The 18,339-nt window shown below is 45.3% G+C and overlaps 1 protein-coding gene across 2 annotated transcripts in view; it reads right to left on the reverse strand.

Annotated features, from left to right (window-relative positions):
* Nucleotides 1-18,339, reverse strand: part of KIAA1549L (KIAA1549 like) — a 287,806-nt gene that overhangs the window by 84,203 nt on the left and 185,264 nt on the right. For both annotated transcript variants that reach the window (XM_015114556.3, XM_077963111.1), the window contains exons 9-10: nt 12,471-12,622; nt 5,205-5,376 (exon numbers count right to left, since the gene is read on the reverse strand). In XM_015114556.3, coding sequence (XP_014970042.3) covers nt 5,205-5,376; nt 12,471-12,622 — 324 coding nt within the window. The remainder of the gene's footprint in view (nt 1-5,204; nt 5,377-12,470; nt 12,623-18,339) is intronic.

An 18,339-nucleotide genomic window follows, 5' to 3' on the forward strand; every position in this document is an offset into this window, starting at 1 on the left:
TCCCTCTTCCATCCACTAGCTACGTTCCTTCACCAGGCACTCACATTTTCCCCAGGAATTATTATTGTTATTTTTTTTTTTTTTTGAGACGGAGTCTCGCTCTGTCGCCCAGGCTGGAGTGCAGTGGCCGGATCTTAGCTCACTGCAAGCTCCGCCTCCCGGGTTCACGCCATTCTCCTGCCTCAGCCTCCCGAGTAGCTGGGACTACAGGCGCCTGCCACCTCGCCCGGCTAGTTTTTTGTACTTTTTTTTAGTACAGACGGGGTTTCACCATGTTAGCCAGGATGGTCTCGATCTCCTGACCTCGTGATCCGCCCGTCTCGGCCTCCCAAAGTGCTGGGATTACAGGCTTGAGCCACCGTGCCCGGCCTTCCCCAGGATTTTAATTCTAATCTCTATCTACAGAATTCTCTAAAGTCTGTAATGTTACCTTGAATCTCTCTCCAGAGGTCTAGGCTTGAATTCCCAACACCTTTTTTAACCTTCATAGGATATCCTATCAGCACCCTTGATATCCCATCAGTGCCCCCAGTTCTGGGGCACCTGTTGAGCACATAGTAAGTGGCAGCTGAATCTCCTCTATCCATGAGGTTGGAGGACTACAGGAGAGAAATGAAGAAGAAAGGAGATTGAGAACCCATATAACACAGAGAAGAGGGTGCGACTAATGAAGATGGAAAGGGGACTGGAGAGGAGAGGCATCGTTAGAAGGCAGAAGGTAATTTATTGTTTGAGCTGTGTGGAGGTTAAGGGGATAATGACATATCATGGGGGTGCCAGTGGGATATTGTCGGGTGTTGCTGGGATACCGACGGAGAGATTCAGCTGCCACTTACTATGTGCTTAACAGGGGCCCCAGGACTGCACCAAGCCCTTTACAGGCAATAATGATCTCTTTTAATCTCCTGTGTAGCTCTGTTAGGGAGGTGTTTTTTATGTTACCACTTTACAGGTGGGGAAAATGAAGGTCAGAGAGGCTAATTAACTTGACTCCAAGCTCCATAACTAGAAAGTGGAAGAGCAGGGGCTGGGCCTGGGTTACCTTATTTCAAAGGCTCTTCTCTCAAGTGCTATGATGTCTCCTAACCACATGCCTCTCTCGGCACCTAGCAGAGGCACTGGTGAAGGGCGGTTCCTTTGCCTTCACAAGAATTGAACCAGGAAGGAGCTGGAGCTAGATCTTCCAAGATGAATGAGATGCGGCATCTGCTTTTAAAGAGCTCATGAGGGAGAGAGACAGAAAACAACTGTTATGGCCCAATGTGAGGAGGGCAATGTGGGCTCCTGGAACCAAGGGAGACGGAGGGCTGTGCCTCGGGGGCCAAGGAAGGCTTCAAGGGAGAGGGAACATGCAGGATGAAAACCCCTGCATGGCTTCAGATGTGAAGGAGAGAAACGCAGGCCACATGGCTGGAAAAGCAGCCTGAGACCAGGCTGTGCAGTCCTGAACGCTTGCTGGGCGCACCTGCTGTGAACACAGGAGTTTGGATTTTATTCTGTGAATGACAGGAGCCAGCAAGTATTTTTTTTAAAGTGGAGTCAATGTAAGATCAGAATTCATGTTTTATTACAATGACTCTAATTACAATGCGGAAGGCACATTAACGGGAGTCACTTTGGAAGCTACTGCCATGGTCCAAGTGGGCGAGAATGATGGGATGGAGAAAAGGAAATGGATTTGTGAGTGACTGTGGAAGACAACTGAGAGGACCAAGTGAATTTGAAGGAGACAAAGGAGTGAGGCTGGAAGGGTCAGAGGGTGGCAGCCTTGGAGCCTGGCCAAACAGAGTTTGAATCTTGGCTCTCTTGAGTGATAGCTGAGCCTCCGAGCCATTCCTCACCTCCCAGACTCTCACTCCCAAAAGGCTCCATGACTCTAACCTGATAGGACCTCTCTCTCCTGTCCTGGCCCCTGACCCCATCCACTGCCACCAGCAAAGTCCCTTAGCCTCACCCGGTCCTCCTGACACTTCATTCACCTCTGCTCACCATGAAGCAGCTCTCCTTCTCATGCCTGTCCCAAGTACCTCAAGGCCTGGGGTAGCCTTGAGGAGTGAAGGAAGAGAGTCTTGGCTAAAAAAGTCATTTTGAGAATAAGACTGCAGAGAGCGACCATCATAGAACTGTTACAGAACTGACAGGTCAAAGCAGCAGATGGCCAGAACAGAAGAAGTGTTAGAGAGGAAGAGATACTGAGCCAGGTGCATAAATCTCCAGTGAGTGATGGGGGCCTCTTGGGGCCCTGAGGTGACTGCAGCAAAGAACGGGGAGCTTCAAAGGACCTGGGATTGAAAAAAAGAAGTGGTATGGACACAGCCATGAGGATTAAGGAGAAGTGGAGCCCTGTCTGCCCATCTTCAGGCACTTTTTGGGCAGTCTGCTCTGCCATTCTCAGTGTGTATTACCACACCTCAGCTCAGATCCACCCCACACACCTCGATCTCAGCTGCCTACTTCATTTCACTATGCCCAAGAGAGCACAATCGGAGACAGCATCCGCAAGCTTCCATCACCATGTGTCCCCTGTACTCCACTTTCCCCTCATTAGAAAGGACCAGCTGTCCCTGCAGACCCCTCCACCTGTGCACCAGATCCCATTGCCTCATTCATTGACAGATTTTGCACCTACTATTCCTGCCTCTCTCTTCTGCATCATCAGCTTCTCCCTCTCCATGACAGCATCCCCTCAATATTCAAACACACACCAATTCAAGCTTTCTAGCTTTTGTTTGGGTTCTCAATGCCTGGTATGCCATAGAATCCCTCCAGCAACTGCCCCAGAAAATTTCCTTCCCTTTGCTGTCACTGCTTCCCCACACCTTGTTCTTCTCAGCCCATCTGGTTGCAAAACCACTCCTGCTAAGGTCACAACCTCCAACCTCTAATCTCTACCCTATCACTCCCTGCCTCTTGGGAATATACATCAACACAGCTCTCTCCCTCCCCTGAGATCTGCTGTCCTTGCTTGCTTGCTGAACCCCATGCTCTCCTCCCATCTGCCTGGCTGCTCCTGGTCAGTGTCCTCTGCTCGCTGTCACTCTTCCCACATGTGGATTCCCCAGGGCTCAGTTTCTCCCTTTTCTCTCTAGCTAAACCCACCTGGTTATTCTCACCTATTCCCTTAGCTCTAAATGTCACCTATATGTTGATGACTCCTGAGTTTGTCTTCTGAGATCCACGTGGATGTCTAGTAGACATCTCACACCTAACATGTCTACAACCAAAATCCCAGCTCCATCTCCCCTGTTCCCATTCCAACCCCACTTATCCTCTTTGACCTGCACCTTCTGCATCTCAAAAAATGGCACCACAACCAGTGCTCAAGCCAGCACCTACGAGTCACCCTTGATTCCTCTGAGTCCCGCCTCCTTCCCTGGCTACACACAGAATCATTATCTTGCGCCATTGACTCTGTCCCCTGAAATATCCCGAATCTGTTCACTTCTCTGAGTGTGCACCTTTAGTACCTTCAGCTCTCGCCTGGGCACCTGCAGTGGTTTTCACTCCCGTCCTCTATGATTTATTCCTCACCTGGAGAGAGGGAGAAAGAGCTGAGAACAGAATGCTCTGGAGTCCACATAAAGATGATGCGGCAAAACAGATGAAGCAAGCTGTTGAGCAGGTGAGGACGGAGCCCACAGGGAGGGAAGGGGAGAGGTGCAAAGGAAGAGAATCTTGGTTAAAAATGTCATTTTGAAAAACAAGATTGCAGAGAGTGACCATCGTCATTCCTAGACAAAGTTGTGTCTGTGAGGATGTGCTGGCTGAGCAAGACAATACAAAGTCTGGACCATCACCCTGGAAGCAAAAGTAAACTGGATGAAGACAAGAGCTGAGCAGGAGAAGAAGACCAAGAGCCAGGTGTCAGGGACTTGGAGAGCACAGACATAAGCTAGGAAAGCAAACCCACGGGAGATGACCTTTCCTGCCTTCACACTCAGTATGCTGCCAAATACTAACATTTCTACCACCCAATCTCTCACCTTCACACCCTTTCCCCTTCCCCCACTCTCTTTATAGCTTTTGTTTGGGTTCCCAATGCCTGGGACGCCACTCCTCACCAGTCCTGCCACTTCCTGTCTGCTCCCATCCTGGACACTGCTGACCAATTAAGTTTCCTAAAAATGGGCAGTTCCAATGATATTACTCCTTAGCTCAGAAATCTTCATCAGCACCCCACAGCTGATCAGAGTGTGTACTATCTCCTTCCCTGTCATTCAAGGCCTTAGTCTCCGGATCAATACACCTTTCCAATTCCATTAACTCTTCCATCGGTGTCGGCGCCCCAGGCAACCTGAACTAGTTTTCAAGCACACCTGGTACTTTTCACCTCCATTCTTTCACTCATGCTGCCCTCTCTTTCTGGAATATGCACACCCTCTTCTCCCTCTGCTGAAATCTTCAAGTGTCATGTAGTTAAGAACACAGGTTCAAAGTCAGACAGACAGACAGATGTAGATTAATATCCCGGCCACCTAAGCCCTTCTTCTGTGATGCCAAGCAGGTTATTTCATTTTTCTGAGCCTTGGGTTCCTTTCCTGTGGTTTAGATCTGAGTAAACACTGCCCCAATGAGAATAGAAAGTGAGAAAATCTAGGTGAAGTAACTAGCATAGCAGCTGCCCCAGGGGAGGGTATTCAGAGAGACAGCTATTATTTTTAACATCCTTCCTCTGCTCACCCTTTCCAGATGCCCCTTCGAAGCAAACCCTCCCTCTGCTGACCTGTATCACACACTGCCTTTTGCAGCACTTTCCTGTGTTAGGTGCCATTGCACCTGCATTAAGTCTCCCTGCTCCTTAAGGGCAGGAGCCAGGTCTCGCCCACTTCCATACATCCTGCAGCACTAAGCGACTTCATGTAGAACTTTATAAGTGTTTGTTGAATCAAATTATCTTTAATCCCCCTGGCATACAAAAATAAACTCAGCTACAGTGATTTTCATAGCTGTTCACTAGATTATGCTGAGGAAGAAGGGGGGTAGGACTTGGGGGCAAAGTAGTATCATTGCCATCCTTCCAATATCCAAAACACATCCCTTATTGCTTGAAACAACACAGAAACATAGCTGATTGATTTAAGACCCTTCCAGAATACAAGTATGTTTAGCTCTGAGACCATTAACATGAGTTTGGGGAATCATTTTGATTTTCAGGAAACATTTAATGGCATTAAAAAGACTGAATAAAAAGACCATTCCCTTACGGTCAGCTTGCAGAAGGACAACGTGATGCAGGGTCAAGGCCATCCTTTGGGAATCAATGGTGCTCAGGATCTTGGCAGCTGCGGTCCCCAGCAAAGGCTTCCCGTTGTACAGGGTGTAGTAAGTCAGCTCCGCTGGGTCCTTCGGGCCTGGGACACGCTGCATCTTCACCATCTTTCGGAAAAAGAGAGGCCGAGTGTTTGCAGGGCATCTTGCACGGACCCTGCAATCACCCAGGTGATCAGCAGATGTTCCTCTCCCGACTGCTGAAGCCTTCTGTGGCTAGACGCCAACCTTTGCATACCTCCCTATATATAGCCTCTCAAGAAGCCTGCTCTCGCTGGAGCAGGAGACTGGGAGGAGAAAAAAGGGTTTGAAAAATATGAACATCTGGAAAGAACAGTTTGCGGTTGGAGAAGAAAACACAGGATAGTGATGTCTCCCAGCATCCACAGAACTCTGGCCTCATTTGAAAATAGGCCTCTGCATTTAATTCAGGGCATGTTAGGTTATTCTCAAACAGGACTGTTAATTTCAAATATCTGTAATTGCCAGAGAGGGAGAAAAATGAACTTATATGTCTGCAATTCAAAAGATCTCTGATAAAAGCACTACTTGGAAACCCAATGTTCTTTTTCTAAAATAATGGTTTTGCTTTTTGTTCTCTAAAAGTTATACATATTCACTGTAAGAAAATTTGAAAATACGGAAAAACATCAAGAAATAAAATAAAAACAATCTGTAATCCTTCTATCACAAGCTAATTACTGTTGCCATTATAGAGTATTTGCTTCCATTCTTTGTTCTTGCCCACACAACCCTTTTCCTTACTAGTTTACAAGATTATTTATCATAGTCTATATACAATATCTTGCAATTTTTACTTGCATCTTTAAAGGACCTTAAATATAACAAAAGCATAAACGTTTATTTTTACATGGCATTCTGATGCATACCTCATAAACTTATTTAAATGATCTTTTATTATTAAACATTTAGATTGTTACTAATTTTTTACTACTGTAATTAACAATTGATAATCACAAATACTAAAACTTAAGTTTCAATACCTACATAGTGTTCTACTGTATGCACGCTTGGTGAATCAAACTAACCCTTTATTATTGAACATTTGGTTATCAACTTTTTGCAGTTATAATTAACAAATCATAAATAGTATAGTATTTTCCAAAGTTTGTATTACAGATTATGAATTTCACAAGATATTTAAAGATATTATAAAAATGTTTATAGCAACATTGTTTATAACAGTAAAAAGACTAAAAATAAAAAAGTTGTTAATAATAGGTTGGATAATGAGCTATTGTATACTCACACAATGAAATACTATAGTGTAGTGGTGAAAATGAATGAACTATGGTTATTCATATCATTATGGATGAATACAAAAGCCTGATGTTGAGTAAAAGGAACAAATCACAAAATATAAAGTTAAAAATTAAGCAAAACTACCTAATATACTATTTAGAGATACAGTCATGGGTAGTAAAATCTATACAAAAAATATGGGAATGATTTAATACAAAATTCAGATTCACTCTAAACTCAGAGTTTAGAGATTCACTCTTCCTCAGAGAAGACATGTAAAAGGCTTTTGGGATAAGGTAAGGGTAATGTTCTTACCCTTCAGGTTGTGGATTCTTATCAGTGTCCTTTAAACTCTGCATCTTTCTTATACTGTTTTGTGTGTACGCTATGCATAACAATTAAAAAATAGGCCGGGCGCGGTGGCTCAAGCCTGTAATCCCAGCACTTTGGGAGGCCGAGACGGGAGGATCACGAGGTCAGGAGATCGAGACCATCCTGGCTAACACGATGAAACCCCGTCTCTACTAAAAAATACAAAAAAATAGCCGGGCGAGGTGGCAGGCGCCTGTAGTCCCAGCTACTCGGGAGGCTGAGGCAGGAGAATGGCGTAAACCTGGGAGGTGGAGCTTGCAGTGAGCTGATATTCGGCCACTGCACTCCAGCCTGGGCAACAGAGCGAGACTCCGTCTCAAAAAAAAAACAAAAAAACAAAAAAACAAAAACAAAAAAAACAATTAAAAAATAGATATTATTACAACCCAATAGAAAATGGGGGCAAAAGAGCTGATCAGACACTTCACAAAGGAAGATGTCTGAATAACCAATAAGCACACAAAAATGCTCAATGGGGAAATTCAAATTGAAACCACAAAAGACCACTCTATACTCACCAGAATGGCTAAAGTAAGAACTGACAACACCAAGTGTTGCTGAGGAAGTGAAGCAACTGGAACACCTGTCTGGTGGGAGTGCAAATGGTGTAAACACTTTGGAGAAAGGTCTGGCAGTTTCCTATAGAACTAATGCACACCAACCCTATGAACCAGCAATTGCAGCCTATATACCTAAGATGAGTGAAAGCCATGTGGTCACCAAAGGACTTGTGGAAGAATGTTCACAGCAGCCTTGTTTAATAGCTACAAACTGGAAAAGCCCAGGTGTACATCAACAGAAGAACAGATAAACAAACTGTAGTATATTCATACAAGAGAATATTATTCAGCAAAAAAAATTTGAATAAACTACTGAATAACATAACAACATGGATGAATGTCAAAACACTACACTGTGTCAAAAAAGATTTATACAAAAGAGTATGTACTGTAGAATTCCATTTATATGAAATGCTAGAATGTCAAAATCAATCTATGATTTAGAAGTATGTGAAAATGTATGTTAAGAAAATCTTATGGAAGTGTTTGGAAATGATATATGTAATCAAATATAAAATAGTAACAGTATAATGTCAATTGTAAAATCTAGATAGTGATATGTGTGTTGACTATAATTTTATCAACTGTTCTACAAGTTTGAAACTGTTGGCCAGGCACAGTGGCTCGTGTCTGTAATCCCAGCACTTTCGGAGGCCAAGGTGGGTGGATCACTTGAGGTCAGGAGTTCGAGACCACCCTGACTAACATAGCAAAACCCCATCTCTACTAAAAATACAAAAATTAGCTGGGCACAGTGGCACACACCTGTACTCCCAGCTACTCAGGAGGCTGAGGCAGGAGAATCACTTGAACCTGGGAGGTGGAGGTTGCAGTGAGCCAAGCTCACACCACTGCACTCCAGCCTGGGTGACAGAGTGAGACTTTATCTCAAAAAAAAAAAAAAGGTTCATAATAAAATGTTGGGAATATATAGATATTACTTAAAAACAAGGGCTTTTTGACATTTAAACTTGGAAACCAGTATGTTGAAGAAAATTAAGGAGATGTCTTTACTTCAGGTCTTTTTAGAGCTTAGGTATGCAAATAGGCTTTGGGACTCTTCAAGAAGGGGCTTTAAAATGCAGCCTTGCCCACACCAATTTGGCCAGAGAGCCCCTTTCCCCAAGAACACTTGATAAGATCATGATATAGTACAAATTATATGTCCCCTCCAAATCTCATGTTGAATTGTGTATTCCCAATGTTGGAGGTGGTTCCTGGTGGGAGGTATTTGGGTCATGGAGGCAGCTCCCTCATGACTTGGTGCTGTCCTCACAGTAGTGAATGAGTTCTTGTGAGATCCGGCTGTTTAATGTGTGTGGCACCTCCCCCCACCCTCTTTCTTGCTTCTGCTCCTGCCACGTGAGACCTGCTCCCCTTTCATCTTCTGCCATGCTCGAAGCTTCCTTAAGCCTTTCCGGAAGCAGATGCTAACACCATGCTTCCTGTACAGCCTGCAGAACCATGAGCCAGTTAAACCTCTTTTCTTTTTTTTTTTTTTTTTGAGACGGAGTCTCGCTCTGTCACCCAGGCTGGAGTGCAGTGCCCAGATCTCAGCTCACTGCAAGCTCCGCCTCCCAGGTTTACACCATTCTCCTGCCTCAGCCTCCCAAGTAGCTGGGACTACAGGTGCCCGCCACCTCGCCCGGCTAGTTTTTTGTATTTTTTAGTAGAGACGGGGTTTCACCGTGTTAGCCAGGATGGTCTCGATCTCCTGACCTCGTGATCCGCCCATCTCGGCCTCCCAATAAACCTCTTTTCTTATAAAGCACCTAGTCTCAGATATTTCTTTATAGCAATGCAAGAATGGCCTAATCACTTTCTAGACACTCTCTGGAAAACACTATCCTCACTCTTTTGTCTTTGTGTTCACCTGTGTGTCCTTGTCCTCAAGATTAATTTCTTTTCTTTTCTGAGACAGAGTCTTGCTCTGTCACCAGGCTGGAGTGCAGTGACACGATCTCAGCTCACTGCAACCTCCACCTCCCGGGTTAAGGTGATTCTCCTGCCTCAGCCTCCTGAGTAGCTGGGAGTACAGGCGCGCACCACCATGCCCAGCTAATTTTTGTATTTTTGGTAGAGACGGAATTTCACTATGTTGGCCAGAATGGTCTCCACTTCTTGACCTCGTGATCCACCCACCTTAGCCTCCCAAAGTGCTGGGATTACAGGCGTGAGCCACTGTGCCTGGCTGAGATGAATTTCTAGGAGTCAGTCTGTGATCATCTAAAAGTTTCTTGTCTAAATTCCTCATTTTCCCTCCAGAAAAGTCATACCCAATTGCTGTGTTTGAAAGTGCCCTTTTTGCTCCACACTCATCAATACTGGATCATAGCATTTTACTAATCTTTGGTAGGTGAAAATGGCATCTTGTGGTAGTTAAAACTTGCCTTACTTCAGTTACAAATTAAGTCGAATATTTAAAAAATTTTAGTGGTCATATGTTTCCTCTTAGGCCTCAGTTTTCCAAATACGTTAACTAGAGAAATATCTTTAGATTCCAGACAGTTAAATCTCCATATTCATGAGGGTAGCTCATCTTTTAAAATGATCTAAGCCCAGAAGAAAGGCTTCAGGGTAGAAGCATATTGTAAGCCACATAAAGTGAATTTTTGGGGGGAAACTGGGGCATGTTATTCCTTTCCCTAGTGGAAAAGGAGGTGGGGAAAGTGTTAGAAGAATCTGGTAGAAGTTGAGTGACCATTCAAATATCTAATAGCTTCTCTCAATTTCAACTTAATAGTAAATTCTTCCTGCCAAGATTTCTTTAAGGGTATGTTACAAGATGATCTACACCCTCTGTAAATTATGGATTTGCAGAAATAAACCCCTACCTGCTTCCCTCAGACTTTCCACGCAGCTAAAGGGGCCAAGTGCACTGAGCTCTTAGAAGAAATGAGAGAGGGCTGGATGTGGTGGCTCACACCTGTAACCCCAGCACTTTGGGAGGCCAAGGCGGGTGGATCATGAGGTCAGGAGTTTGAGACCAGCCTGACCAGCATGGCGAAATCCCATCTCTACTAAAAATACAAAAATTAGCTGGGCACGGTGGCGCACACCTGTAATCCCAGCTATTCAGGAGGCTGAGGCAGGAGAATTGCTTGAACTCGGGAGGCAGAGGTTGCAGTGTGCCAATATTGTGCCACTGCACTCCAGCCTGGACAACAGAGCAAAACTCTGTCTCAAAAAAAAAAAAAAAAAAAAAAAAAAAAAAAAAAAGAGAGAGAAAGAACACCTCTCTGGGCCCTTTGGCATGCAAAATGTGTTAGATTTCTTAGGTTTACAAATAACACCAGGGTTGTAGGGTGGCCCCTTCTCCCCCTTTGGCTGATGCAAATCCCAGTTCCATTATCTGAGCACCAGTGACTTTCTTCCTGTCATTTGGAAGAGTGGAAATGATAGAGCTCACATGGAACCTACAAAGGAGAACTCACAAACCTGACATGCGAGTTTAACCATCACTTTACCTAGTGATAAGGTCATTCCAGACCACAAAGACTTTTAGAACCAAAGCAACATCCAATAGGACAAAGGGCCAAATTCACCAACTGCGAATGGAGGGACCTGGAGTCTCCATCAGGGGCATGACGATGACTCATGCAGGGAAGTGTGTTCATTAAGATGGGTTGTTTATACTTTCAAGATTGCCTGGGGACAGGATTTGCACACAGACTATGCTAATGGCTTCAATTTCCTTTAAAATGCTTACTCATAGACAGTGTGATACTATGCATGTGTGCTATGGTTCAGTTACACCTGAGATGTGGTCAAATCATCAATCAGGGGTTCACATGCCAGGGGTAGTCTGCTTGATTCCAGTTAGGAAGTCCCCATTCCGGAGGCAGCTACCAGGAGTGCTTCTCTAATTTGACATCATGCTAACAGGGCTTTGTTAATTAGCGCAACAAATTAGTTGACAAAAAGTTAGACGTGAGTTCTCAGTGGTGACAGTACAATTCAAGATAGGTAGACCTGGCTAGAATACACCAGAGAGGTTCCCATTCTTGCAGGAACTGGCTAAAGTATCCAGAGAGGTTTAGAATCTCTACTCCTGGGGATGGCTACTGCCTTGATTGGGTGCCCTCAGAAGCAGACCCTGAGAAGAGCTGAGTGCTTCTAGTTCATCTGAGTGGTGCAACGAACTGGCAGGAGGGTGAGGAGGTAATACAGGAATAGGAAGGAGCCTACAAGGGGTGCGTTATTAAGCCAGTTACTGCAGTCAATGACTAAAGCTTAATTCTGTGGGAAAGCTTTGAAAATGATCTAAAACATACATTTCAGAATTCTCCCAGCCAAGAAGTGAGAGAACCAGGTTATTTATAACTCTGGTAATTCCCAGGCACTTCCGACCAGCATGGCATGGGCAAAGCAGGTTTTGACATCTCAAAAGTAGCCCTCTGAAAAAGATTCAGAGGCTGGCTGTTGGAACTCCAACTGGAATGCACAGAAACAGTAAGGGGATGTGGGCTGGATACAGCTAGTGTCACTACACTCCTCCAGCCTAAATCTCTACATCGTCAGGTGTCCACTATAAGCTTGGAGGGTTCTGTTTGTTGAAACTGACTACACACAGGTAACAGTATCCTGTCTCTGGAATAATGGTGCATCTGCCATTCAGAGGAATGGAGATGAAAGGGTCTAAAAGGACAGAGAGCTGGGACTTCATTGAGCTTACTGAACAAGTTGATGATGAGTCTGTCCTTGCTTACCAAGAATTTTTTGTTTCAAAAATATCTGCCAGAGTACAGATTTTGTACTGAGACTTCCTTGTAGTTATAACCTAGTTAGTGACAATGTTGGAAGAGCAGCAGACTCTCACCCTCCTTCATGTTTTTGATGGTTATGACCATCAATTCCCAAAACCTAACAGCAGCATTGATAAAACGGCTGTCAGTTTGCAGCATGGATGCTCCTCTGTGCACACTGACTTATTTAGTCTCAGGAAGCACACTCCCCCCTCTCTACCCCCAGTTATTAGAAAACCCCAGTGGCTCTGTATACACCTACCTGCACCGTGTAGCTTCCCAGGGTGGTGGCCCGTTTAAACCGCCGGCCTTGTTGCTGGGACATCATGAATAGCTGGGCCAGGCGCTGCTCCATGACCCGGGCAAAGCTCTGGTTGTGCAGGCCCACCAGCGAATTGTCCACACCCTGTAGCACTGTGGATGCAGAAGGCAGAGGAGAGGCTCAGCAGGCAGGTTTTCTGCTGATTCAGTAAGCACAAGCACCACTGACCCTGCACAGGCCACCAAGGGCCACTGTGTCCTACCTCATGTTAGGGCCTGGCCATCCTTACCTCATTTCACCTTCGTGACAGCCCCATGACAATCATTATCCACACGTTATAGATGCTGAAAAGATTAAGTGACTTGTCTGAGGTCACACGGCTAGCAACCAGCAAAGTCAGGGTCCAAACCCAAGCCAGACTGTGTAACTCCAGAGCCTCAGCTCTTTGCTCTGTGAGCTGTGACATTGCTAATGTTGCTGTATTTAACTCAAACTTCACCTAAGATGATTATCTGTGTTGCTAAAAGTCCACATGGGAACACAGCACAGCTGTAGGTATGGTTAATGGGTATTTTTGCTGGTTTCCACTCAAGGTCTGGCTCAGAGCTATTCCTGTTTTCTTCTGCCTTGTCAATAGCTTTGCTGAGGAATCTGAGCTCCGTCCTGCAACTCAATCCCTTATATCTGGGCAGACTACCCTGTGCAGTGTCCTCATCTCTGCCTCCTCTGTGGAGTCCTTTGAATGCCCACCCTAAAGCTACCCAGACCCCTCAGATGCTCTCTCATTCAAGAAGAGGATGGCTGAATGGAAAGAGTGGGCCATCTCTTATGGCACTTGTCAATTCAGGGACCTCAGGCAAGCCACTGGCCCTGAGTCCAAGTCCTTCTCTGTAAAAAGGCAGTAAGAAAGTATACATTGAAGGGGTGGCCTGCCCCTCCACACCTGTGGGCCTTTCTCGTCCCACTCTTTTCAGGTGGGACGAGAGACTGAGAAAAGAAAGAGATACAGAGACAAAGTATAGAGAAAGAAAAGTGGGCCCAAGGGACCAGTGCTCAGCTACCGAGGACATGCTCCAGCACTGGTCTCTGGGTTACCTCAGTATTTATTGATCATTATCTCTACCACCTCGGAGAGGGGGATGTGGCAGGACAATAGGGTAATAGTGGGGAGAGAGTCAGCAGGAAAACACGTAAACAAAGGTCTCTGTGTCATACACAAGGTTAAGAAAAGGTGCCGTGCTTTGATGTGCACGTACATAAACATCTCGGTGCATTAAAGAGCAGTATTGCCACCAGCATGTGTCACCTCCAGCCTTAAGGCGGTTTTCTCCTATCTCAGTAAATAGAACATACAATTGGGTTTTACATCGAGACATTCCATTGCCCAGAGACTAGCAGGAGACAGATGCCTTCCTCTTATCACAACTGCAAAGAGGCCTTCCTCTTTTATTAATCCTCCTCAGCACAGACCCTTTACCGGTGTCAGGCTGGGGATGGTCAGGTCCCAGGAGGCCATATCTCAGGCTATCACATGGGGAGAAACCTTGGACAATACCTGGTTTTCGTAGGCAGAGGTCCCTGTGGCCTTCCGCAGTGTATTGTGTCCCTGGGTACTTGAGATTAGAGAATGGTGATGACTTTTAACAAGCATACTGCCTTCAAGCACTTTTTTAACAAAGCACATTCTGCATAGCCCTAAATCCATTAAACCTTGAGTCAACACAGCACATGTCTCTGAGAGCACAGGGTTGAGGCTAGGATTACAGATTAACAGCATCTCAAGGCAGAAGAATTTTTCTTAGTACAGAACAAAATGCAGTCTCTTATGTCTACTTTCTACATAGACACAGTAACAGTTTGCTCTTTTTTTCCCCCACATACATCACAGCCAACATAAGCCCAATGAGTTCTAGGGTTTAAATGAGACAGGATATGTAAAGCGGCTTAGAACATTGCCTGCTGTGAGGAAGGTAAAGAGGACACCCTTCTTCCCCATCCTTTCTCCACCATTAGGCTTCATCTATAGCCAGGGTATCCGTGGTCAACAGGTACAGCATGAATGATGGTTTCAGTCATGGCCAATGCAGGGAGGACGGTTTTCAGGACCACTAGGGCTGTTCTAGGACTGCTGTGTTCACTTACTATCAGGGCGACTCCCTTTTTCTCTCTACCCCCAAAGTCCAGTTCTTGTTCCACATCCTTTGGGAAACATACTTCACCCCAAATACACAAAGGCTGCCTTCAAACATAGTCATGTTTAAAATTAAAAATGTGAAAAACAAATCTCATTTTCTTAAAGAGACCAAAACTTGCAAGGGTTGGGAAGATGAGATTTTTCATTTAATAGAGTTTGTTCTACCAGAGCCCATCCAAGGATCAACATTACCATCCACCTACTAGGATATGGAAATAGCTTGGATGTGAAGAACGTTATGGCATACAGTACAACAGGGGGCTACCAGCAGCCAACACTAATGATCACATTCCATACAAGCCCAGATAACCGTATAGAGAATGTTTAAATAGATCAAGCGAGAAAGAAACCCCACAGCTAGGTCTCTGAAATTACTTCTTTGAAGCCATGAATGCCAAATAATCCCCCTGGAGGGTATAAAGCAGTTATTTTTCTCTTTCTAGGGCCCTGGTGAGACACTCCCAGCTCATGCATCAGCCAAATTCCTGCAAATTCATAAAACAAAGAGTTGTGCTGTTCCCACTGTGTCAGGTCCCAGAGGACCCCCAGAGTCCCTCATGACACAGCTATCAGATCACGGAAGGGCTGGCCCACCTCTTGTCCCCAGACAGAAAAGCCCACATACTTGCTAGTTCAAAGATGGCTCCTCTAGCAAAATAATAGATCAAATGACCGAAGTATTACTTCTAAGTTGTCCTCTCCTGACCACTGGCCAAGAGTGAGAGAGGGGACACAGGACAGTCAAGAGGTGTCATCGAGGATTATTTCATGGGAATCTTGGTGATGCTTCAAAGGCAGACATCAAATAAAGGGAATAGTCAAAAGCCTCCAGGGGACAAAAAAGTTCTGGAAATAGCAGTGGTGGTTGTACAATACTGTGGATATACTTGATCCCACTGAATTGCACACTTAAACATGTTCAAAATGGTAACTTTTATGTGAGTTATATTTTACAATAAAATTGTTTTCTTTTTTCTTTTGAGGTAGGGTTTCTCTCTGTTGCCCAGGCTGGAATGCAGTGACAGGATCATGACTCTGCAGCTTCGACCTCCTGAGCTCAAGCAATCCTCCAGCCTCAGCCTCCAAGTAGCCTGGACTACAGGCATGAGCCACCACACCGGCTATTTTTTGTTTTGGTAGAGATGAGGTCTCACTATGTTGCCCAGACTGGTCTCAAACTCCTGGACTCAAGCAATCCTCCCATCTCAGCCTCTCATAGTGCTGCGATTACAGGTGTGAGCCAACACACCCAGCCAATAAAAATTTTTTTGAAAAAAAAAAAAGCCTCCAAGGAAGTACCGGAGGCTGTGGGAATCTCCCACAGAGTTACAGGGGATCAACTGGACAATTTCCACAGCTTCGTCACCACTCTTTGCAAAGAGAATGTGTCCTTCTTAGGGGGCAGCTGGGGAAGAGCTGGAGTTGGAGGCAGGGCCCTGAGTCTGCCTCCTGGCTTCCCCTTCCTGAGTATTTTCAGGCAAGTTGCTGAGTTTCTCTATGCCTCAGTTCCTCATCTGAAAACACAGGCATCACAATCTACTACTGATCGTGTCATTGTTAAGAAAAGATAATTCAATAAAAAATGCTGCTAGCCTGGTGCTATCATTAAGGCCTCGATGGAACAGCAATAAATGGTAGCTGCTGTTGTTACAATGTGCCCCTTCTTTGCTAAACACAGAGGAAGAAAACACCTGTAAGGCATGGAAATGTGTCCCAGGACATGGCTCCTCCCCTTTTCCCTGAAAAATGTGGCAGGCTCAGGCTCCTCAGCCCTCCCTGTCCACCTGGAAGGCAGCAGAAAGGGACATGTACCCCTCTCTCTCGCAGAGACACAGAAACCACAGAACCACAGAAGTTCAGACCTGGCGCAGATAACCAGGAAGACACCAGCCCCGCAGCACATCAGTCAGGGCCCTGGCCCCCCAGCCTCGGCCACCACTGACTCAGCTTAGAGGAGTTGGGCACGTCCCCAGCTGTGTTCAAAGGAGCTTTGTCCAGAAGATTCAATGACTTTCACATCACTATTCTCTTATTACTTCTTTATTCACAATCACACTGGGCTCTACAACTCAAGTGATGGGGCCTGGTTCAGCCTTCTGTACTCAGGCTAAGTTGTTTTATTTGTGGTTGGATCCTACACATTTAGCACTGAAAGAATCTTAATGTTCAGCTAATACTTCTCCCTCCCCCCAAAAAAGGAGAATATGAAGTCCACATGGCCTGAGTGGCTTGAGCTCAAGGACACACTAGGTTAGAAAATGGCAGAGCTGAGACCAGAAGAAATTTTTCCGTTGCTGGGTCGGGGATATTTTGCCTCTGGCGGGTGAAATAAAGGCAGATGGATAAGCCTGAAATGGGCTCTCCCCTCTGTCTGGCAGCAATATTGAATCTGCACATTTCTATCTTGCCTCGTATATACAAACTTCACTGCAGGACCCCTGAGTGGCAGGGTAGCCTCTAGGTTCTCTGTAAAGAGACTTCAGGAGTCACTTTCAGCCAATGATTTTTCCATCGAGAAGGGACCCACCCTCTGAGGCAGGAGAAGTATGTATAGTTTGCAAAAACCTATTTAATATAAGTTTAGTTGGAAAACAGATGAAAACATGTCAGGCTTTTATAATACAAACTACAGAAAAGAGAATTGGCTCCAAATCCTCTTGGCTGTTAGAAATGGGCAGAAGACAGAAAGCCTGTGATGCGTGTCTAGGGGTAAGGGCTGAACAAAGCCTCATAGGTCCCCATCCCCTACCCTTTTGGTAAATTATGGGGCAGGTTGGTTGGTGGCTACCCAGGGGTTCAGAAGGTGCTCACAGTTGTCAAAGGGAAGGCAGGATGATCATTCTGAGACCTGGTTCCAGCCCTTCCCATGCACTAACCAACGGATCCAGCTAGCCCTAAACACAGTGATGGAAGCCACTGTTTATTCTGAACACCAACAGCAATAACAAATAAGGGTTTCATAAGTGAGTGGGCAGAGGGCTAAGTCTGAGGAGAGTCCTGAAAACAAGACCTGGAATGGAGATTTTGATTAAGGTTATGTTACCAAAATAGAGGCAGGGCAAGACACGGGTAGATGAAGAAAGGATGACACAAGAGGTTGTCAAGGACAGCCTGTGGTGATGGGTGAATGCGTTATCAATTAAAGTTAATAGAAGGGAGGAATATCTCCACCTTAAAAAAACATCATTCCTTGTAAAGAAAACATGATTTTGTAAATGTTACATAAGCCACTAGCTCCAAAAATGTGTTGCTGGGTTAGCACTGTTTTCTCTCTTGGGCACAAACTCTGGTGAGCTGGTTTTTTTGCTTGCCTCCTTAGCAGGTAAAATGATTTCTACATACCGATGGCTCTGCAACGGGGGGAAAGAAATGCAATGTTCTGCAATTTAGAAGGGTTCTTGAGCAGGCTTCATCCAGCAGGGGTGTAGAGTCCTTAGTATTTCAGGCAGCAGTCCATCTGCTGCTTGCTTGGGACTGCAAGTGAGAGAGGGGATGGGAGAGGACAGAGGGGAGGTTTGGGACCAGGTTGCTCACCCAGGCACATCTTCCATGACGTGCAGGATCTTCCTCCATCCTGTTACAGGCTGACATGTGTTCCCCCAATTCCAATTCCTTTTTTTTTTTTTGAGACAGTCTCACTCGGTTGCCCAGGCTGGAGTGCAGTGGCACTATCTT

The sequence above is a fragment of the Macaca mulatta genome, chromosome 14 (genome assembly GCF_049350105.2).
Source record: "Macaca mulatta isolate MMU2019108-1 chromosome 14, T2T-MMU8v2.0, whole genome shotgun sequence".
In the NCBI taxonomy this organism is placed as follows: Eukaryota; Metazoa; Chordata; class Mammalia; order Primates; family Cercopithecidae; genus Macaca; species Macaca mulatta.